The sequence below is a fragment of the Myotis lucifugus genome, unplaced genomic scaffold, assembly GCF_000147115.1.
Source record: "Myotis lucifugus unplaced genomic scaffold, Myoluc2.0 scaffold_4, whole genome shotgun sequence".
Classification (NCBI taxonomy): Eukaryota; Metazoa; Chordata; class Mammalia; order Chiroptera; family Vespertilionidae; genus Myotis; species Myotis lucifugus.
Window position 1 is genome coordinate 12862363 of NW_005871052.1, and position 23817 is coordinate 12886179.

The window sequence follows — 23817 nt, forward strand, 5'->3', positions numbered from 1 at the left end:
TATACAACAAACAGACAACAGTGATGGTCTCTGGAAAGGGAACTAGGAAATAGGAGTAGGGGTAGTATATAACTTTTATTGTTTACCTTTTTATAATTGCTTGACTTTTTTTTACCATGTGCATATATTTTCATTTTTTTAATTAAAAACTTTTTTTATCCTCACCTAAGGACATTTTTCATTGACTTTTTTAGAGGGGGTAAGGGAGATAGAGATATATAGATAGAGATAGATAGAGTTAGAGATAGACATAGAGATAGAGATAGAGAGAAATATCGATGTGAGAAACAGCAATCAGTTGCCTCCCGTATGTGCCCTGACCGGGAATTGAATCCACAACCTTTCAGTGTATGGGAAGATACTCCTACCAACTGAACTATACCAGCCAGAGCCATGTGCATATATTTTTAATTAAAATAGAAATAATTATTGCCCAGCTGGTGTGGCTCAGTTGGATGAGTGTGGTCCCATGCACCTAGAGGTCGCTGGTTCAATTCCCCGTCAAGGAGCATACCTAAGTGGCAGGTTCAATCCCCAGTAAGGGGTGTGCAGGAGGCAGCTGATCTATGTTCCCTCTCATCAATGTTTCTCTCTCTCCCTTTCCTTACCTCTCTGAAATCAATAAAAATATGTTTTAAAAAATTAAATAAAAATATTTATTAATTATAGGTTTCTATATTTTACCTGTCAAATTGTCAGAGATAAAAATATTTGTTAATTGTCAGCAAGGATGTTGGGAACATGTCCTCATATATACTAATGGTGAGTGTATAAATTTATACACCCTCTTTGAAAGGCAATCTGTCAATATCTACTTAAACTAATAAGGCACCTAATCTTTACCTAGCACTTACACATCTAGGATTTTATCCGACTGATATACTTACACATATTAGCAAAGATGCATAAATAAACATATGCACTACAGTAGTGTTTGCGATAACAAAAGGCTGAAAACCATTTATATATCCATCAATAGAGGATTAACTAAATTATAATCCTATATAATAAAAGAGAAACATGCAAATTATCTGTCCCTCCACTACGCTCAAGCCACGCCCACCAGCCAATCGGAGTGATATGCAAATTAACCCGACAAAGATGGCGGGCCTGTGGGCAGCGCACACATGCACAGGCGCTGAGCTGCTGGGGGCAGGCGTCCTGCACCACCCCGCCCTGGCTAATCCAGGCCGGTGGGCAGCGGGCACAGGGGCGCAGTGGCTGGGGTTTGGTGGGGCAGGATGCCTGGCTTCTGCCCAGCCCTGGCCACTCCAAGCTGGTGCGCAGCATGTGGAGGCAAGGAGCGGCCGGGACGGGGCGGGAAGCCTGGCTTCCGCCCAGCCCTGGTCACTCCGGGCAGGTGAGCAGTGCACGCTGGTGTCCCGCCCCGCCCAGGCTGCTCCAGGCCTGTGGGCAGCGCATGGAGAGCCTCTGGGCAGGGGAGGCGGGCTGGCAGAGGGCGGCCTGGACTCCCCACATAGCTGCGGTGGCAGCCTTGAGTGCGCCAAGCGGAGCCTGTGGGCCCGAGCTGAAGTAGCGCCTGCAGGCCATCAGCGCTGAGGAGTGGCTGCGCAAGTCCCACCTCCTGGCCCAGAAGGTGCGGGATTGCAAGGACAGCCACCGTGGCAGGCCAGATTGACGTCCTCCTGGCCGCACCACGGGGGGTTGCAGATCTGCGAAGCCACAGGCCTCCGGTGCGCACATCCTTTCCTTCCCCCCTGGAGTGCAAACGTCCCCCAGCACACTGTCACCCTTGCGTGCCTGCAACAGTCGCAGACCAAGGCGCGCACAAGTTCCCCCCACCCCTCCGCCGCACTTCCATCAACCCCAGCATGCCTAAGTCCCCCACAGGATGTGCACACATCCCCTCCGACACCCTCACATCCTTTGGAGAGTGTCTGGGTGTTCTGGGTGCTGAGGGTGGGTGCCTGTGAGATGACAGTGAGATGGCAGAGTGGTGATGCCCTGTTCCCATGGAGGCCAGAGCAGCTACGAGATCACCTCTAGGGGGTTAATGCAGGTGCTGAGGCAGGAGCAGGTGCAGACAGACACACCTGGTGGGCACGGGTGGCCCTCGCTGAGGTGCCTTCGGTCAGCGTTCAAGATCAAGAGCCCAGAGGCAGAGAGGAATTCCGTCCTCTCAGTGAAACAGTGGGATAGTCAGGGCTACTGCAGAGGAGGAATGTGCACTAAAGGGTGCCAGCACCCATGAGCAAAGGCTGCCCTGACTGAGCCTCGCTTGCTTGGGGCCTAGCGCATTCCTGCCGGGCAGCGGGTGACAGGACGTGCTTTTCTGAATTAATGAGAGAAAACATTGATTCTCCCGCTACACAGGAAGGTGGAAAGTGAAGTGGGGAGACATGCGGGGAGTGAGCCAGGTTCCCTGTCTGGGGGTTCCAAATCCGCTGTTGGTTCCTTTCACCGCTGACTAGAGATATACAGGGTGTCCCCCCAAAATGTATACACACTTCGAATACCTACTAATTCCAATGGTTTTAAGCATAAGAAGAAAGAAACAACAATGGAGCTGTCATCTGTTAAAAGTGTGGAAACAAACAGGCAGTTGGACATTCCCTGAGGGGTTCCGGATTGGAGAGGGTGCAGGCCAGACTGAGGGGCCCCTTCCCCCCCCCACCCCAGTGCATGAATTTCGTGCACCGGGCTACTAGTCTATATATATAAAAACCAAGTGACCAGAACAACTGGTTGCTATGACACGCACTGCAGCCAGCCAACCAGCCCAAATGGGGGTGGTCCCTCCCCCCGGCCGGACTCAGCTCTGGATCAACCCCCCCACCTCAATCAGGGATGGGGCTGCCGGCCAATCTCCCATGGCCCCTCCCCCTGGCCAGCCCAGCCCAGCCCCTGATCAGGGGAAGAGTCGGCCAGCCAACCTCCCGCCGCCCCTCCCCCAGGCTGGCCCTGCCTCCAATCAGCCCCCTCACCCCAATCGGGGGCGGGGCCAGCGCCCAATCTCCCCCAGCCCCTCCCCCTTGCTAGCCCCACCCCAATCGGCCCTGATTAGGGCAGGGCCAGCCAGCCCCACCCATGCACAAATTCATGCACTGGGCCTCTAGTATATACATAAGACAAGTTAATTTTAAGAAGGTAGAATTCTACACAGCAATGAAAAAGAACAAACTACAGTTATATTTGACACCATAGATGAAGCTCACAGATAATATTGAATGAAAGAAGTCAGAGGCAAAAGAGTACATACTCTTTTTGGTTTGTTTTTTGTGTATTTTTTTCTATTTTTAAGAGTACATACTCTGTATGAGTCCATTTATATGAAATTCAAACACAGGCAAAACTAATCTATGATGATAGAAGTCAGAGTGTGTTTAATCTTGGGAGTGGGTAATGACCAAAAGGGGGCACAAGGAGTCAGCCTTTTGTGTTGCTAGAAATGTTCTTTATTTTGACCTGAGGGAGGTCACATAGGTGTATCCATATATTAAAATGTATACTTAATATTTGTGTATTTTACTATATGTAAGTTATACCTAAATAAATGAAAAATGAAAAGGAATAAGGTTAATTCTATAGTGATATAGAATTAATTTAAAGATATATTTTAAGTGTGTGTAGAGATCAATATATCTCCATCTATGCACACATATATGGTGCACTGGCAGAAAAGTAGAGGAAACAATGAATAACTGAAACTCTACTGGGTAAATACTGGAGCAGACTTTTGCTCTGAAGTCATCTGATCCCTGGTAGCCTACAGCCTGTTTTAAAGCTCAAGCTTACAGGTGATGTCTAATTTGAGTTCAGGGGAAGAATAAAGAAAACAGTGGAACAGCAGTATTTGAAGATAAACTAGCTGAGAATTGATAAAAGATATTGATCTTCAAGATTCAGGAATCCCAAACAGGAAAAAGAAAGAAATCCCCACCCAGACACATTATAGTGATACTTTAGATACAGCGGTTCTCAACCTGTGGGTCGAGACCCCTTTGGCGGCCGAACGACCTTTTCACAGGGGTCGCCTAAGACCATCCTGCATATCAGATATTTACATTACGATTCATAACAGTAGCAACATTACAGTTATGAAGTAGCAACGAAAATAATTTTATGGTTGGGTCACAACATGAGGAACTGTATTTAAAGGGCCAGAAGGTTGAGAACCACTGCGAGAAGATCTTAAAAGGACCAAGAGACTCTATTTACTGAAGTGTACAACACTACCTATGATATATCTTTGCCCCCACAAAGAGGAAATAGAACCTGCATCTAAATTTAATCAAGCCCCTGGATCTAATCAACATTTAGAAACAATTTACATGGAACAGCCTTTGGGGAGGAAAATTGAGCAGCATCTATTAATATTTTAGATATGTGAGAATGTGGCCCTAGCCAGTTTGGCTTAATGGATAGAGTGTCAGCCTGCAGACTGAAGGGTCCTGAGTTCGATTCTAGTCAGGGGCACATGCCTGGGTTGTGGGCTCAGTCCCCGGTAGGGGGTGTGCAGAAAGCAGCTGATCAATGATTCTCTCTCATCATTGATGTTTCTATCTCTCCCTCTCCTTTCTTCTCTGAAATAAAAAATATGTATATTAAAAATAAAAAGAATGAGTATGTCTTCTTTCCTGCAACCCCACTTCTATGAATCTATCCTCAAATATTAGCATAGCCCTGGCCAGTGTGGCTCAGTTGGTTGGAGCACCCTCCCGTGCACCAAAGGGTTTGATTCCTGGTCAGTGGACATACCTGGGTTGTTAGGGCGAGTACAGGAAGCAAGTGATTGATGTTTCTCTCTGACGTTGATTTTTTTCTCTCTCTCCCTTACTCTCTAAAATCAATTAAAAATATATCCTTGAGTGAAGATTTAAAAAAACACATAAGCACAAATATTCAGGGGTTTCCATAGAGTTTAGGGTCTGTGTAGGGGATTGTCCATTTTATAATCCCCTAGAAAAGACATGACTTAAGGTCATTCAAGGGGTTAGTTGCAGAACCCCCACTGAACACCCATTCCTCCATTACATATCAGAAATAGCTGCCTGGGCCCGGTATCTCCTCCCCCATGCCCTAACCCTGGGACTGGGGCTTCCACCCCTTTCTCCTATACCAGTCGCTGCCTCCATGCTGATTTTGCTGCTGAAAGAGACTGGGACCAAGTCACCAGCCTTGGCACCTCCTCCTGGCCTTGGTGAGGAAAGTGGGGGAACTGGCAGAGCTCTTTCAGTGGGAGCCCGATGAGGAGCCTCGTCCCCAAGCCTGCCCCCCTAAGAAATGGGCAGCCCTTCAAGAGGAGCTTAGTGATGTCCTCATGTACCTGGTAGCATTAGCATCCCGCTGCCATGTGGATTTTCCCCAAGCAGTGCTCTCCAAGATGGTCACCAACCGGAGATACTACCCAGCACATCTGTCCTGTGGCTCTTCCCTCAAGTATACAAACCTGCCCCATGGGGCCACCTCTGAAGACCAGACTGTGGGGACTGCAGACCTTGCCTGTGAGTCCACAGGTCAGGCCTCAACCTAGAAACATGGAACCAGGATCTGTTTAGCATAGCATGTGAGGAAGATAGCCTGGCCAGGGAACCTCATTCTAGTCCTTTCCTAAGAGATCACTGACCTAGAGGCCCCACTTCCTGAGATCTGAGGCTCAAGGACCTCTGGAAGATAGCCACTTGGTACTCTTCTCCCTCAATAAAAGTTTTGTTTAACACACACACAAAAAATATTAACACACATATTCAAAGATAATGTATAATGATTATCAATGCTGCAAAATTTGTAATAACAAAAAATTGGAAACAACCTAAGTGTTTATCAATAGGGGAATAAATTATGGCATATCCATATATTAAAGTACTATGCAGCACAAAAAAGATTGTCAGAGATCTATACATATTTTTTGAGATTTATACATATTAACATGGAAATATCTTCAAGGACTATTAAGTGATATGCTTAAAGATTAAACAAGATACTGAAAAATATTACTGAACTAGGGGCCTGGTGCATGGATTCGTGCACTGGTGGGGTCCCTCAGCCTGGTCTGTACTCTCTTGCAATCCAGGACCCCTTTGGGGATCGGGCTGAAACCGGCAGTCTGACATCCCCTGAGGGATGTAGTAGTGTGCGAAGCAGCTGGCAGCTGCTTGGTAGTGTTGCGGTGAGCCCGGCATCTGGCACCTGTCAGTCAGCTGAGCAGCACTCCTGCTGTGGGAGCTCACTGACCACCAAGGGGCAGCTCCTGCATTGAGCGTCTGCCCCCTGGTGGTCAGTGTGTGTCATAGCGACCAGTCAACCGGTCATTCAGTTGCTTAGGCTTTTATATATATAGATGATTCCAGATTGGTATGTAGGTATTCACTCACACTTTTACCATGTCTCTACTTGTTGTATGCCAATATATGTTTGCAAATGCATACAAAATGTTTGAAGGATACACACCAAACTGGTAACAGTGACTTCTTCTGAAGAATAAATTTAAGTGTTCAAATATTTTGTTTTCCATTGTATTCACTTCTGCAAGTTGTTTTGTAAAGATGAAGGAAGCTCCTACCAGAAGTTGAATATTTAAGTGTCACATTGATGTAGACAATGTTCAAATCTATCTTCATTGCTAGAGTTTTCTCATGAACTCGAATTCTGCATTTACAATTAACTGCCTGCTAGCATTTGCAGGCATGTGTTTTTTTTTAATATATATTTTATTGATTTTTTTTTACAGAGAGTTAGAAACATCGATGAGAGAGAAACATTGATCAGCTGCCTCGTGCACACCCCCCACTGGGGATGTGCCCGCAACCAAGGTACATGCCCTTGACCGGAATCGAACCCGGGACCCTTCAGTCCACAGGCCGACGCTCTATCTACTGAGCCAAACCGGTGCTGGCTGCAGTCATGTTTTGCCATCACTTCAAACTTGTATCTAAAAAAATTCATTATCATAATATTCAAACAGTATTAGTTCTAGTTCCTCATTTTCCCATTTCTGTTCAAAGCACTAGCCTTCTACCTATTACTTAAGCTATAAGCCTTAGGGTAGTTGTCTTATACCCTTCCCTCCCCTATCAGAAAAAAATCAAGTGCAAGGTATTTTTTCCTCCTTTTAAATAATATCTTACATGTCTCTTTCTTGTCTATTCTTTGCCACCCTAATTCAGACCCCTAACTCAACAAATATTTATGAGCACATATTATGTACATGCTAGGCAGTTTTAGATGGTGGGAATCTTGCAGAAAAACAGACTTATATACTAGTGAAAGAAATAAATAATATACAAGTAAAAATAATTGTGCAATAATAGTTAACACTTTTACGTTTATCCTATGCTAGGTTTTGTGCCAAGCTATTTATTATTCATTCATTCATTTATTATTAATCCTCACCGCAGGATATTTTTTTCATTGATTTTTAGAGTGTGGAAGGGAAGTGGGGAGATAGAGAGAGAAACATCAATGTGAGAGAGACACATCGATTGGTTGCCTCCCACATGCACCCTGACCTGGGTTAGGGATCAAGCCTGCAACCGAGGTATGTATTCTTTTTAAAAAAAAAAAAAAAAAAAAAAAAAATATATATATATATATATAGGTTCCGGACCGGTACGCAGCGAAAGCGAGAGTGATATAACGTTTGTTGATTACAGTTATTGTTAATAGAAACATCAATGATGAGAGAGAATCATTGATCGGCTGCCTCCTGCACGCCCCTTACTGGGGATCAAGCCCACAACTCAGGCATGTGTCCTTGACTGGAATCGAACCCAGGACCCTTCAGTCCGCAGGCTGATGCTCTATCCACTAAGCCAAATCAGTTAGGGCCTGAGGTACGTATTCTTGATCAGCAAACCTGCAATCCTTCAGTCCTCTGGCCAACATTCTAACAACTGAGCAATACCGGCTAGGGCAGGTGCTAAGCTCTTTAGATAAGTTAACTCATTTAATACTCCTAATGACCCTATGATAGAGACACTGTTGTTTATCCCATTTTATAATTGTGGAAACTGAGGCACATAGCTCTTAAGTAGTTTAAGGTCAAATAGTAAGTGGAGGAATCAAGATTTGAACCAGGGCAGCCTGATGTTAGTTTGTTCTCTTAACTGTTAATGCTATATTGCTTCTTATGTAGGGAAACCTCAGTTGATATGGGCTATGGTGAAAATCAAACAGGGCAATATGATAGTAACTTGGATAGTAGGTGCCAATTTAGATATCAAGGTCAAGAAATGCCTCTCTGAGTCCTGACTGGGTGGCTCAGTTGGTTGAAGCATCGTCATGTGCACCAAAAGGTTGTGGGTTTGATTCCTGATCAGGACACATACCTAAGTTGAGGGTTCGATCCCTGGTCAGGGTGCATACGGGAGGCAACCAATCAATGTCTCTCTCTCACATCCATCTCTCTCTCTCTCTCTCTCTCTCTCTCTCTCTCTCTTAAAATAAAAAATAAAAAAACATATCCTCGAATGAGGATTATAAAAAAAAGGTCTCTCTCAGAGGTTATTTTTTTTGTGGAAGAACTCAGTTTCTCACTGTGGATTTTGCTAATTGCACAGTTATCATGCAGTTCCTCTACATTTCCTACAGATTGGCAACTGGATCCAAAGACTAGATCAAACTCGAGTTCCATCCCTTTGGTATGCTTATAGGATAGATATAATGTTTGATGTCTGTCTTTTTGTAATCTTAGAAGCTGTTGATGCTTACTATATATATATTTATCAAGGGTTGCAGAATGGTGATATTCTAATTTTACTATTATTTTTTATTCACTGGAATAGTTATGTAAAAATACATGTCCCCTCATCCTACTATTTTGTTACTCAGTTCATCAGTTCATCTAGGAAAGGCAGGATAAATGCTTGATTCTCTCCCTTTATTGATGCATTTTCAAGATAGTGAATTGGTTTCCTATCATGAGAGGTTATATTTGAGCTGAGATGTGATGACAAGAAGGAAACTGAGTATTCAAAAACCTGGAGGAAGACTATCCCCAGGCAAAGGTATCAGATAGTACAGAGGCACTGAGGAAGGAGCGAGCTGCATTAAGTTCAAAGAACACAGGAGACCAGCATGATGATCCTAGCCAGGTAGCTCAGTTGGTTAGAGCATTGTCCTGGTACACCAATGTTGGGGGTTCAGTCCCTGGTCAGGGCACATACAAGAATCACCAATGAATACGTAAATAAGTGGAACAACAAATTGATATCTCCCCCCTCCCTCAAAAGTCAATTTAAAAAAGTTTTTTTAAAAGACCAGCATAGCGATTGTCAAGGGCGGGGAGGGGGGGGGAAAGGACACATATGTAATACCCTTTGTAATACTTTAAGCAATAAAACAATTAAAAAAAAAGAAGACCAGCATAGCCACATTTTTAAAAAGGCCAACATGGCCATATTACTTTCACTCCTACCTGTGGAACTATCTTGTTATAGACTGAAGGTGTCCCCCAAAAATTCCTATGTTGAAATCCTATCCCCCATTATGATGGTATTAGGAGATGGGCCTTTTGGTAGGTAATTAGGACTAGATGAGGTCATGAGTGAGATTAGTGCCCTTATAAGAGTCATGACAGCTCAAGCCGGTTTGGCTCAGTAGATAGAGCGTTGGCCTACGGCCTATGGACCGAAAGGTCCCGGGTCAATTCCTGGTCAAGGGCACATGCCTGGGTTGCGGGCTAGATCCCCAGTAGGGGGCGTGCAGGAGGCAGCCAATCAATGATTCTCCCTCATCATTGATGTTTCAATCTCCCCATCTCCCTTCTTTTCTGAGATCAATAAAATTATATATGAGCTTGCTTTTTGTGCAGAGGGCCTTCACCAGAACTCAACCATGCTGGTGCCCTGATCTTGGACTTTTAGCCTCCAGAACTTTAAGATATAAATGTCTGTTTATAAACCACCCAGTTCATGGAACTTTATTATAGAAGCCTGAACTAAGAAATATATATTCACATATATATATATTTTTAAGAAATATATCTTAAATCCATTACTTTCTCCTCCACTCTTTCTACCACACCAACTTAGTCTGGGGTCTCATCTTTCTCCCCTGGACCACAGCAATTATCCAACTGGTTTCACTGCCTGCAGCTCTTCCAACCTACTCAATTAACTTTGTACTCACCAAAAGTTTGCAATTCTGTGTCTAATTTTTTTTTGGCTTGGAATGCATTTGTAAATTTATAACAGATGTCATTGGTAAAATAAGTTCATTTATTAGAAGGAAGTGTTTGCTTGAAAGTACTGCTGGACACCAAAGAGCACAGGCTTTGTGGTCGGACTTGTATTTGAGTCCCAGCTCTGACACTTGATAGGTATATGACCTAGGGAAAATTACATAACTTCCCTTAGCTTCAGTTTCCTCATCTATTAAAAAATGATAATAAAAGCCCTAACTAAAAAGAGATAATAATGCTTTTAATACACGGTTGTGAGAATTAAATGAGAATATATATATATATATATATATATATATATATATATATATATTCAGAGAGACAGAGAGAACAGAGAAAAAATATGTCTTTATTTAAGTGCTTGAATCAGGGGTCCTCAAACTTTTTAAACAGGGGGCCAGTTCACTGTCCCTCAGACCGTTGGAGGGCCGGACTATAGTTTTAAAAAAAACTATGAACAAATTCCTATGCACACTGCACATATCTTATTTTGAAGTAAAAAAACAAAATGGGAACAAATACAATATTTGTATTTGCATGTGGCCCGCGGGCAGTAGTTTGAGGACCCCTGGCTTGGATCATAGTAAAGGCTCAATAAAGAATAGTTTCTTTAATTTTTAAATGACTCCTTACACCAAGCATGTCAAACTCGCAGCCCATGGGCTGCATGAGGCCCACAACAAATATTTTTGCGGCCCAGACAAAATAACAGTATGTAAGAAACATTTTAATAAAAATCTCATAACTTAATTTTTACAATATCCTGTTATACATAATTATTAATAATGAACTACAGCATTCGCTAATGACTGATTACTACCATCATGTTGCATTCATTTCCCTTACATGCCTTAGATGGAGGCACACCATTTCTCTCCACTAATACTAGCAGCGAATATTTTAGCAGCCGATTGCCACGTCATTAGTCTTGTACTGACTTGTTTGGTGTGTGCAACAGGAAATATTTCGCTTTCAGAGAACAAGAAAAAATAGGTTTATTTGCGTTGCACATTAACTTGTGCAGTTATTCAGTGTCTGGTAAATTAATGTTCAAGAAAAAAATATTAATTTTTAATAAAATGTTCTATTATTTTATGTTAATGACTACTCATTTATTTCAGCCCTTTGTATTCAGCATATTTCTATTGAAATAAACCTACGTTTCTATGAAAATTGAAGCTTTTGTTTTTTTGTGGCCCACATAAACTTAAACCTTGTTTATTTGGCCCGTGTTAGCATTTGAGTTTGACATGCTTGCCTTACACTGCCCTGGTTGGGTTGTGGGTTTGATCTCTGGTCAGGGCACAAGCGGAGTCATGTGGTAAATTCATGGATGGGTGGAACAACAGATCGATGTTTCTCTCTCCCTCCCTTCCTTCCTGTCTCTCACTAACATTTGTAAATTAAAAAATTTTAAACGACCCCGTACACCATGCCTCTTGCAGACGCTCTAGTTTCAGTGGTTAATTCCACCTGCTTAAAACCTTGGTCATTGTGAAGAGCCATCCTAAAGTCACTTGAGAACATCCCAAACCTAAGCACCCACTGGGATCTTAGAAGAGGAACTTGACACCACACTCCTCTAGCCTAACAGAGTCCCTTTGACAAGTCTAACTAGAAACAGCGAGGCCCTTGGTTAATCAGTGATATCTCACATTGATATAATGCTTTTCCAAACAACTTTTATGTTTCTAATCACATCTTTAACCTCAGTGGGACTCCTTTCACATCATCCAGATCAGTAATTATCTCCTAGTTACACCAGATTCAGTGTTACTATCTCTGGGACCCCTGTCTCCATTGTCCTTTTCCTTTCTGCTCCCAAAGTCCTAGAACACTGCTAGAAGGAGAACCAAGCGCACCAGTGTGAATTCATGCTGTCCAATTTCAACATGGCCCTTGCAGCTGCTCAGCAACCCTTTTATTTGTCTCATACATTCAGTGGCACTCCCCACAGAGGCTGTTCCAGACCTTCCTCTTTCTCCTCAAACTACAAATTTCAATCTCCATGCTTCTACTTTCACAAACTTCATATTAGATACTTTCATCAGATGAACTATCCCTTCTGCAACAAATCAGTAATATCTTTCTCCCTTCTAGCCTTGTCCTCTAGTCATCCAGTCCCCTTCATGGGAAAGCAATCAATGATCTCTTATTTATCCTTTCAAAGAGATTTTTATGACTCTACAAGCAAAAATACAGAAAAGAGGGAACTAGCACTGGTCGTTAGAGATAAGTAGGATTTGGATAGGTGGAGAGAAAGGAGATGATATCCCAAGCAGAGGAAACATCCTGGGCAAGAGTACACAAGTGGGAATGAATAAGATATATTTAGAAAGTAGGGTACAGCAAATAGAGTAATTCCCCTGAGAAATAATCCCAGCTGCTGCCTCAAGTGCTACCTCTCCTTTTCCAGTTCTGACTTCAGCCTGATCATTCTTTCTCTGCTTGTCCTGCTCTACATACCAGCAGAGTGGAAATCTGACACAACTTCTGTTACTATTTATTGAGCTTTGACCCCAACCATCTGTTGCAGTCCTGATAAAGAGGTCCTAGCTCCTTCCTGAGTCACTCTCCAAGCCAGAGACCTTCCATTTCTTTGGTCACATGGACAATTTCCTCGCACCACTGGAAACAGGACAATAAATATAGAAGATGCAAAAAGAAAAAAATATATAGAAAATGCATTGTACAGATATTATTGATTTCACCAATATATACAACAGAGGTCAAGAAAACAGGTAAACTATATAACAGAGATGTAATCAGCAAAACCCAGACTGTGAAACTCTACTGAAAAACAATCCAATTTCCTCAACAAAAAAGTATAAGAAAAGAAAAAAATGAAGGAGAACATTTAGTTTAAAAATGACATATACTATGTATCCACCAATCACAATGTGTGGATTTTATCTGGATACTGACTCAAACAAAAAAGTTGTAAAAACTTCTTTAGACATTTATTAAACGATTGGAAATTTAAATACTGACTTGGTATTTGATGACATTAAGGAATTATTGCTTGTTTATTTTATGTGCTAATGGTATTACATTTGTGCTTTTTTATTTTTATTTTTTAAATATATTTTATTGATTTTTTACAGAGAGGAAGGGAGAGAGATAGAGAGTTAGAAACATTGATGAGAGAGAAACATCGATCAGCTGCCTCCTGCACATCTCCCACTGGGGATGTGCCTGCAACCCAGGTACATGCCCTTGACCGGAATCAAACCTGGGACCTTTCAGTCCACAGGCCGACGCTCTATCCACTGAGTCAAACCGGTTTCGGCCATTTGTGCTTTTTTTTTAAAAAAAAAAGTATGCTTATCTTTTAAAGACACATACTGAAATATTTAGATATGGAATGATATATCTGGGATTTGCTCCAAAATAATATGGGAGGGAGGAAAGAGATGAAACAAGAGTGCCTAAGAGCTGATACTAGTTGAAGCTGAGTGGTAAATGGGGATTGATTATATTATTGTTTACTTTTGTACATGTTTTAGATTCTCCATAAAAGGTTTTAAAACAATGTTATTTGTCAAGCAACTGATGAAAGTGTGCGTGTTATTCTGAAGGACTGGAACAGGAGGACCTGGAATTTGAGAAGAGGAAGGTCTGAAACAGCCTCAGTGGGAAGTGCCAGGGAATGTATGAGACAAATAAAAGGGTTGCTGAGCAGCTGCAAAGGCTAAGTTGAAATTGGACAGCATGAGTTCATACTGGTCTGCTTGGTTCTCCTTCTAGCAGTGTTTTGGGACTTTGGGAGCAGAAAGAAAGAAAGAGGACAGTGGGGGCCCAGAGACAGTAACACCAAATCTGGTATAACTGAGAGATAATTATTGATCTGGATGAAGTAAATGGTAAAGTACCTAGGAGTCCCACCAAAGTTAGAGATGAGGTAATCAGAGACATAAAAGTTGGTTGAGAAAGTGTTATGGGCCTCACTGGTTTCCAGTTAGGCTTGTCAAAGGGACTCTTCTAGACTAGAGGATGTGGTGTCAAGTTCCTCTTCTAAGAGCCCAGTCTTCAAAGGGCTCTAGGACCTGGACAGCTCTTAGCAAACACTGAGGTTTTAATCAGTAGCTTTGGGCCCACAAGCAAGCTATTTCCTTTTTTGAGCCTTGGTTTCCTCATCTATAAAAAATTGGGAAAATACCTACTTCACAGAACAGGTGTGAGGATTAAGTGAAATAATGTGGGTAGAAGGGCCTAGCCCAGTGGTATTTTGTTCATGAGACTCCACTCACTCAGCAGGTGATTACAACATCCATTAATCCTGAAGCTGATGCAATGTTATGGTGAGTAGCAGTATGTTATCACTATATAGGATAGTAAGGCCTTTTTCCAAAACATTATAAAATTGGATATTGGAGGTGTGCCCTGCCAAAGAAAAAAGCACCCCAACTTTCCTGATAGTCTGAGGTGAAAGTTTTTGGGTTTTCTTTCTTTCTTTTTTTTTTTTTGAGGTGAAAGTTTTTGATGAAGAGACAGAGGAGTGGTAAAGTAGTACTAATAATAGCAAACACATAAATAGTACTTACTATATGCCAGACACTGTTCCAAATATGTGCTACCTATTAGTACTATAATACACAGATCTGGACCTCAAAGGAAAGATATGTCCTAGAGATAAAAGTGTGTGAGACATATGCATATGAGTGGTATTTGAAATCATGTGCATAAATGAGTGTCTGGAAGAGTTATATATAAGAGAGAAGGCCTAGGACTGAGTCTTCAAGAACTTCATAATTGAATGACCAAGTGGAAAAGGAGGAGCCTGAAAAGGAGACTGAAAGGACTGGCCAGAGATGTAGGAGAACAACCAAGAGGAGTGATGGGTCACAGAAGCCAATGTATTTCAAGGAAGAAACCATTATTGGTGTCAAATTTTACTTGAGAGATCAAGCAAGATGAGGACTAAAAGTATCCACTGGATTTAGTAACTTCGTAGCCAATGGAAACCTTATCAACACAGATTGAGGGGGTTGGAAGACAGAATGAAGTGTGCTGTGAAGGGATCAGGAAGAAGGAATCAGAAAAAGTAGTTATTTCAAAAAGTTTAGTTATAAAGGAGAGAAAAGAGTTAAGTAGTAGCTAGGGAAGGATGTGAACTCAAGGGAAATTGTTTTTGTAAGATTGGAGAGACTTGATCATATTTAAATGCCAATGAAAATATCCAACAAGAGGGAAAGGTTGAATAAACAAGAAAGAGAAAGGATAGTTAATAGTGTAACATTTCTGGGAAGGTGTGAGGGGAGCGGATACAAAGCACATTAGGAAGACATGAGAAGTGTAAAAGGAGATATGGAGAGGATTTGTGCTAATGTGAACACACACACACAGACACACACACACACATGTACACACACACATATATACATATATTTCATGGAAGTGGGGGATTAAATTAGATAATGCATGCAAAGTACTTAGCACAGTGCCTGGTAGGTTAGTTTGTATCAGAAATAGTAGCTATGGTTATTGTTGTTATTATTAATAACAATTAATAATTAATTGTTGTTATACACCTGCCTGAAAATTTCTTACATTTTAGGCTTTGGGCTATGTAAAATGAGCTAGTACACTACTTTATTTTTATTTTTTTAAATTTTTATTATTATTATTTTTAGTACACTACTTCTTAATGCTGTAAATTTGAAGTTTTATATATCAAGTTTATATACAACAAGGGTTACTTGAATTTTCTGATTCCTCACTTCCATCCTCTCCAGGATTTCTGGGTAGTTGCTGGTCCCCTGATTTTGATAAGAAGATAGAAAAAAAGTTGTACATTTAAGGTTAGTGCACTTTATGTATTTTTCTATATGCATTTTTACTTCTACATATTTTTTTATTGCTTAAAGTATTACAAAGGGTATTACATATGTCTCCTTTTAACTTCTACATATTTTTTAAAAAATATATTTTATTAATTTTTTACAGAGAGGAAGGGAGAGAGATAGAGAGTTAGAAACATCGATGAAAGAGTAACATCAATCAGCTGCCTCCTGCACATCTCCTACTGGGGATGTGCCCGCAACCCAGGTACATGCCCTTGACCGGAATCGAACCTGGGACCTTTCAGTCCGCAGGCCGACGCTCTATCCACTGAATCAAACCAGTTTCGGCAACTTCTACATATTTTTTAATGTCTACCAAAGCCTCTATGGATGACAACTCTCCCACATGAAAAATGACATTAAAAGTTAACTGCTGCCCGACTAGCGTGACTCAGTGGTTGAGCATCGACCTATGAACCAGGAGGTCACAGTTTGATTCCTGGTTAGGGCACATGCCCAGATTGTGGGCTTGATCCCCACTGGGGGGCATGCAGGAGGCAGATGATCAATGATTCTCTCTCATCATTGATGTTTCTCTCTCTCTCTCCTTTTCCCTTCCTCTCTGAAATCAATAAAAATATTTTTTAAAATAGTTAACTGCTGCCAGGGTTAGAAAGGATCTGAAGGGTTCAGTTTGAGGGGGAAATTTTATTTGCATTTCAAATCCATAGAATGAGAGAATACTGAGTGAGAATTGTTGAATATCCTGGAGGTCCAGGAAACCTCTTTACCTCTGATATGTGAGGTATTTCTGAACTCATTCCCTAATATCCCCTAATCTTGCTTCAGTCTCCAAATTCTCAGCCAAACTATGCTGTGATCCCTCACCTTTGCTGCCCATGTCCATTCTCCCATCCCCATCTTACTCCTCGCTCCCAACGAGACCCTATGTTTCTTGAATCTGAACTGAGAGGGAAGGTTGCTATGAAAAGAACTTGAGGTCATCTGAGGTTTGGTGAGCTTCCTAGTTTGATGTTTCTTGGAGTTTAAATCTTCCAGATTCTTGGCCATGCTGTTGAGGAAGTAAATTTGACTCAAGGGAGACTTAAAAGAGTCCTCTGATTAAGAATCTACATTTTAAAAGGAAAAGCCTATAATGTCTTTTTAACTCTCTTTTAAATCATGTTCAAAATCCTTGATCTAGAATTTTAGGCTCCTCCCAATCTAGTCAGACGCCATTTAACTTTTTTGTCCCCTCCCTTAAACATGCCTTTTTATATGTTAGCAGTGGTTACAAACAGCAAAGGAACTAAGATTGGAGAATATCTGAAGAGGAACATTTACTTTTTACTCTACATACTTCTGTACTGAGTTTTTCTACAGTGGCAATATATTACTTTTGGAAATAAAATTAAAACACGAAAAGTAAAATAAAACATCTTCTTGCCCCATCCTGGCTCTTCCTCTCTTCCATACCCATCCAAATTTCTCATTCTTCAAATTTCCATTCAGAATGTATTTCTTAACCCTCACATTTATGGTCAATTGATTTTCAGCTAGGGTACCAAGGCAATTCAACGGGGACAGAAGAGTCTTTCAAAAAATGGTGCTGGGACAACTGAATATCCATAAGCATAAATGTAAAGTTGAACCCCCTACCTCATACCACATATAAAAATTAATTCAAGATGGATTGAAGACCTCAATGTAAGAGCTAAAACTATAAAACACTTAGGAGAAAACACAGAAGCAAATCTTTGTGACCTTGGATTAGGCAATGGTTTCTTGGATATGACATCAAAAACGTAAGAAAAAAAAGGAAAAATAGAAAAACTGGACTTCATAAACATTAAAAACTTTTGTGTACCAAAGGACGCCACTAAGGAAGTGGAATGACAACACACACAATGGGAGAAAATATTTGCAAATCTTATATCTGACAGGAGACTTGTCTCCAAAATACATAAGGTGTCCCAAAAAATGTATACAAACTTTAACACCTGATAGCTCAATTTTGAAAATGAAATTTATTTTAATAAACACTGCCTTTATTATTATTATTCAAAGTGTGTATATATACTTTTGGGGATACCTTATATTTAATACTCTTATAACTCAATAAAAAGACAAATCACCCAATTAGCAGATGGTCAAAAGATATGAACAGATGTTTTTCCAAATATGAGACACAAATTACCAATAAGCACAAGTAAAGATGCTCAACATCATTAGCCATCAGTGAAATGCAAATTAAAACCATAGTTAGATTCCACTTCATACCCACTAGTATGGTTATAATAAAATAAGACAAATAAGTGTTATTGAGGATGTAGAGAAACTGGAACCCTCTTACATAGCTGGTGGGAATGTAAAATGATGCAGCCTCTTTGGAAATAGTCTGGCAGTTGCTCAAAAGATTAAAGTTATCATTTGACCCAGAAATTACACTCCTAGGTATATATCCAAGAAAAATGAAAACCTATGTCTATATAAACACTTTTACGTGAATGCTCATAACATCATTATTCATAATAGGCAAAAAGTGGAAAAAGACCCAAATGTCCCTCAACTGATGAACGGATATACAAAATGTAGTATAATCACACAGTGGAATATTATTTGTTCATGAAAAGAAATTAAGAGCTTATATGCGTTACAACATGGATGAACTTTGAAAATATTATGCTAAGTGAAAGAAGTGTGTCACAAAAGACCACATTTTTTTTTCATTCCAGTCATAAAATATCCACAATAGGTAAATCCACAGAGGCAGAAAGTAGATTAGTGGTTGCCTAGGGCTATGAGTTTGAAGGAAAATTGGGAGTGACTACTAATGGATATAGACAGGGTTTCTTTTGGAGTGATGAAAATGTTTTAAGTTGATTGTGGTTATACAACTCGGAAAAACATTGAATTTTATACTTTAAATGGGTGTTGTATGGTCTGTGAATTGTATCTCAATAAAGTTTTTTTAAAAAAATTACGTCTTCCATGGAGACTTCCCTTTCTTTTTTTTTAGGGAAAGATTAAGTTTTATTCTGAGCCTTCCTTTTCTACTGCAGTCCACATTAATCTCACCATTCTCTCAACTCCAATAGCTCTTAAAAACTGTACTGCACAATTTAGTACTCAGTTTAACTACCTAATAATGTTTATTATTATTTCATGTCGATTATCCAGGACTTGTCAGCCAGACTGTAATTTTCCTGAGAGGAATGAATAAGTCTTCTGTTTCTCAAATATCTCTAAACTACCCAACACATAACTGGGCACATAGTAAGTACTCAGTAAATAACTGATAGTTGTGAAGAATAGATTGAATGTGAATGTGCTTGTTTTCACACATGTGTCAAACACACAGAAGTTGGGGGAAATGAATACAATCTTAGATAGTGAGGTGAGAGAACAACACTATGTGAAACTGTAGAATAACAGATTTATTTAAGAGAACAAACAGCATGGTTTGGATATTTTTGTTCTCCCCTCCTTCAGCCTCCTGCTGCTCAATACCACATGGCCAACCATATCCTGGTCTCTGAGATCCTATGAGATTTATTGAGGTCCTGTCTAGATACTTGATTGTTTGGTGTCACTATTCCCCCATTGCTTCCTCCTCGTCCTCCTCCTCTGTCCAGCTCAGATCATCTGAGTCCTCAGATTCTTCCTCATCCATCTCTAACCCAACCCCTGCCTTAGCCTTCTCAGCTAGTGCATCAGGGTGCTCCAGCTGGGCCCAGGATCCTGGGTCAGCCTTCACCAGGGAGATTTCAACCCGAGATGGCATCAAGGAGACAGAGCTCAGCTCCACGTTTATGACCTGAGGAAGAGGGAAAGATAGAGGAACACAGGAAAAAGAGAAAAATGAAGAAATCAAGGGGGTTGGGGTCAAGGTGGGGTGGTGATAAATGACGGGGAGAAAATAAAAATGTAAGGTGGGGGAAAAGATGGAAAAATAAGACAACATAGTAAGGGAGAGGAGGAAAAAAGAGAAAGGGGATAGGGAAGGGGGAAAAAGGGAGGGGAAGGGAGAGAATATAAAAGCAAATGAAGAGAAAACCTCCACTTCTTCCCATTACAACTCCTTCCCCCTCAAGACACCCTCTATTCATTGCAGTCTGGCCCTTCTTTTCACCCCATCTGCCCTCCCTCCTGTGCTCCCTTATCTTCACTTACCCCCCAGAGCTTCATCTGTGCTTGAAACACACGGTTACCATCAAAAACAATGTGGACATGAAGCTGAGAGAAAAGAATTATAGGGGTAGTAACAATCCAGAAGGTCAGAACAGATCATTATGACACAGAACCAGGCCAGAGGTGTGATCCACAGGTCAGATAACCCTGACCCAATATCATTACCTTCCTCTCAGGGGACTATGGAGTCTACATGTTAACTACATACAGCAACACTGCCTGTAAGATTGTAATAACACCCAATTCACTAGCCTCCCATCCAGCATCAGACATCCCTTACCTCAGTTTGACTGGCCTTCACCCAGTTGAATGCAGGAAGTGGAATCTGGCCATACACAGTCACCACTACTAAGGAATCTGTCTGGTGCCAATCATGACGGCAAGATGCTGGTAGCTAAAGATGTGAAATGTGAGTGGTAAAAATGAATGCTTAACCCAAGAGGAGTTCTCATGGTTTGTATGGAGAAGAGACAGAGTTTCAGGAAGATTAACACTAACTTATATTGATTGCAAAGCTTCTGGGCTGTTGAGGGATAAGGAGCAGAATCTTATTTGGTCCATACAAAGGGAGATAGCTTGCTATGAAGTACGGGGAGGAGAAATTATTTCTGGAATTGGCTCCTAATCAAGAGTTCAGGGAAGTTGGAGCTTACCTGCTTCCCCCAGTCATGTCTACCAACTCTGCATCCTGGCTGTGCCAGGAAGGCCCCAAAATCCAGGGTCTGGATGCCACAACAGCTCCAAGACTTCATCCTGAGGTAGGAAGATAATTCAACTGAATCCCTTTCCATTCCCACAAGCCCCTACTCCCATCTATGTTCAACATTGGGAGAAACCTCTCTCACAGCCCACCTAGTACCCTCTCTCACCCTTCATGGAATCGAGGTGCTCCTGGGTGGTAAGTACATGGAGTAGCATCACTCTCAGGGCCTTGGTAAACCTAAGACAGATCAAGGAAAAAGGAAAGGAATCAAGTCATTCTAAAGTGTACTCCATGCAACTTCATATCTATACCCAATCATCTCTTGGGTATAGTATCCCTCAGCCACATGCTTGAGCCCTCATAAACTCTCACTCACAGCGTCACATCCTGGGTTCTGGCAGCTGGAACCAGTCTGAATCAGACTACTGTCAAGTCCTGGGCAAGGGAGGAAAATAGAGTCAAGAACCTATCTTTTATTTTTAAATACATTTTTATTGATTTTAGAGCAGCGATTCTCAACCTGTGAGTCGCTACCCCTTTGGGGATTGAACGACCCTTTCACAGGGGTCGCCTAAGACCATCAGAAAACACATATATAATTACATATTGTTTTTGTGATTAATCACTATGCTTTAATTATGTTCAATTTGTAACAATGAAAATACATTACGATTCATAACAGTAGCAAAATTACAGTTATGAAGTAGCAATGAAAATAATTTTATGGTTGGGGGTCACCACAACATGAGGAACTGTATTAAAGGGTTGCGGCATTAGGAAGGTTGAGAACCACTGTTTTAGAGAGAGGAAGGGAGAGGAAGAGAGAGATAGGAACATCAGCGATGAAAGAGAATCACCGATTGGCTGCCTCCTGCATGCCCCTACTGGGGATTGAGCCCCAAACCGGGCATGTGCCCTAACCAGGAATTGAACCAGTAACCTCTTGGTTTATGGCTCAACTGCTAAGCCACACCAGCTGGGCAGTCAGGAACCTATCCATTATATCCACCCAACTGCCACTTTCACTAAATTCCAGTCTTCGAGGTCTGTCCAACTAAGGACCCACTTTACCTGCTCCAGATTCCTGGTCTAATTCCTTCTTTTCCAATGCCATTTCCAGGGCTTGGGATATATTTAGCGGAAGCAGCTTTGGTGGCAACTCTGACCTAGGGGGTAAGGGTGAGATGATTTAGTTCTGACTCATTAACCATGATCAACAGCTCCAACACTCCCACCAGTTCTAATGGAGTCGAAGAAGTCTGGTGAAAGTAAGGTCAGGGTTGGAGAAATTGGGTAGAAACTCCATTGCCAATTTTCTTCTCTATGGATATCCCAAATCCCTGACCCTGAAGAAATCACCAGGACTTCTCTTGCTCATCTACTCAGTTGCTTTAAATCTCACATTTCTTTGTAGAAACATACCATTTCCCCTTCTTCTAATTAATTGTGGACCTAATATGACTTTCTTCTATTTCCGCAAAATTAACTTACTCTTCTCTGCAGCCTCCTGACTGCCAACTCTACTACATCCTTTTCTTGATGTAAAACTATTTTAAAGATCTTTTCCAAACAGAAAAAAAAATCAAGATCTTCCCAATTCCCCCTTGTATTATAAATATGTATTCATGAGGTGCTATCTGCCCTGTTAACTCAAAATACCTATCTATCACCCATACCACCTTACAGTAAGGGACATTATTTCTGGACAGATTTCCCCTATGGCACAAAATATATACTAAGCCCTGACATCTGGCCCTCCTCACATCTCTATGCCCTATCTCCCAAACCCCAATGACCCTAAGTTCCATGAATGTAGCAAAAACCCTGAGACCTCCTACTTTTTAAAATATTTTTACTGATTTCAGAGAGGAAGGGAGAGGGAGAGATAAACATCAATGATGAGAGAGAATCATTTATCGGCTGCCTCCTGCACGCCCCCTATTGGGGATCCAGCCTGCAATCTGGGCATGTGCCCTTGACTGAAATAGAACCCAGGACCCTTCAGTCTGCAGATTGATGCTCTATCCACTGAGCCAAACCAGCTAGGGATGGGACCTCCTCTTTACTTGGGCCTCTCCCGGCGCAAAGTCTCTGCTGACTTTGGAATCGTAGTCAGTTTTTGCTCCTGAAATGAACTGCTTGTGCCAGGGCCCTCAAGTTGAGGGGCTTCAGGGAGCTTCTCAGCACAGTGTGGTCCCATAGTACAGCCCTAGTACAGATAAGGAGAGGAGGATTAGAGATAGAATCTTTCTATTAGGGGCAGAATCTAAGTAAAGAATTTACCTTGATGTTTAAGAACTCAGAGAAATCTACAGTTCGCTTCCGGCAGCAGGACCAACCCTGATAATGAGACCCAGCTCAGCTTAGATTCCTGAGTGTATTTCCTTTGGGAAATGTTCTTGCTATCACCCCCTCACGTATACCTCACCTTAAGTGCATCATGGAAGATTGGAATCCCAGTGTGATGGCAACAGGAATCTGTGGATATGGGTAGAAAGATCAAGAAAAGAAACTATACCAAATGTCACTTCTTACCTCTTCCACAGGCCTATATGCTTTGGTTTTTCCATATAATATTAAAAAAAATCCAGTCAAGATTGAAGACTGCCCAGACCAGTTAAACCAGGGCAGGTACACTAAATTTCTTCTTCTACTCCTTTAGCAGACTATCCACAGATGACCATTCCCCAGGATCCAGAGCCCCCTGGCAAGACCAGGCTTACTCACCAGGAAGATTGGTATTGGGGTCAAAGTGCTGCCCACAGCCTTTGTTATGGCAGAGTAGAGACATGGAAGCGTTGGTAGAATTACTGAAAGGGTATTTCAAGGAGTCTGGCTGCCGAGTGGGGAAGACCTCTTAGTCTGGAAGCTTTTAGCTGTCTGGAAGGGGCAGCTGTGTCTATCTTTAGTTCAGAAGGCGTACACCTCCTAACATGGGCAAGGGAACTTCAATTGGTCTTCCCAGCCAATAGGAATGAGCTCAGGAGCATTTTAGCTCT

General features: G+C 41.6%; 1 protein-coding gene across 1 annotated transcript; it reads right to left on the reverse strand.

The window, feature by feature from the left end:
• Window positions 1-19340: 19340 nt before the first annotated feature.
• ITGB1BP2 (integrin subunit beta 1 binding protein 2) lies at window positions 19341-23767 on the reverse strand. Its single transcript, XM_006082874.3, has 11 exons — window positions 23546-23767; window positions 23247-23296; window positions 23102-23158; window positions 22885-23027; window positions 21890-21984; window positions 21195-21253; window positions 20985-21055; window positions 20769-20868; window positions 20396-20509; window positions 20098-20160; window positions 19341-19741 (listed from the first exon to the last, which is right to left on the reverse strand). Exons 1-11 carry the CDS (start codon window positions 23607-23609, stop codon window positions 19517-19519), a joined length of 1041 nt encoding a protein of 346 aa, XP_006082936.1. The 5' UTR covers window positions 23610-23767; the 3' UTR covers window positions 19341-19516.
• Window positions 23768-23817: the final 50 nt, after the last annotated feature.

What these genes read in the sequence shown, in the direction of transcription:
- ITGB1BP2 (XM_006082874.3), bottom strand. Translation starts at nt 23,609, where the DNA reads ATGTCTCTACTCTGCCATAACAAAGGCTGTGGGCAGCACTTTGACCCC. An exon ending in CTGAGTTCTTAAACATCAAG is followed by an intron (nt 23,028 to 23,101) that starts GTAAATTCTTTA and finishes TATCTGTACTAG; the next exon opens with GGCTGTACTATGGGACCACA. An exon ending in TTGCGCCGGGAGAGGCCCAA is followed by an intron (nt 21,985 to 22,884) that starts GTAAAGAGGAGG and finishes CTTACCCCCTAG; the next exon opens with GTCAGAGTTGCCACCAAAGC.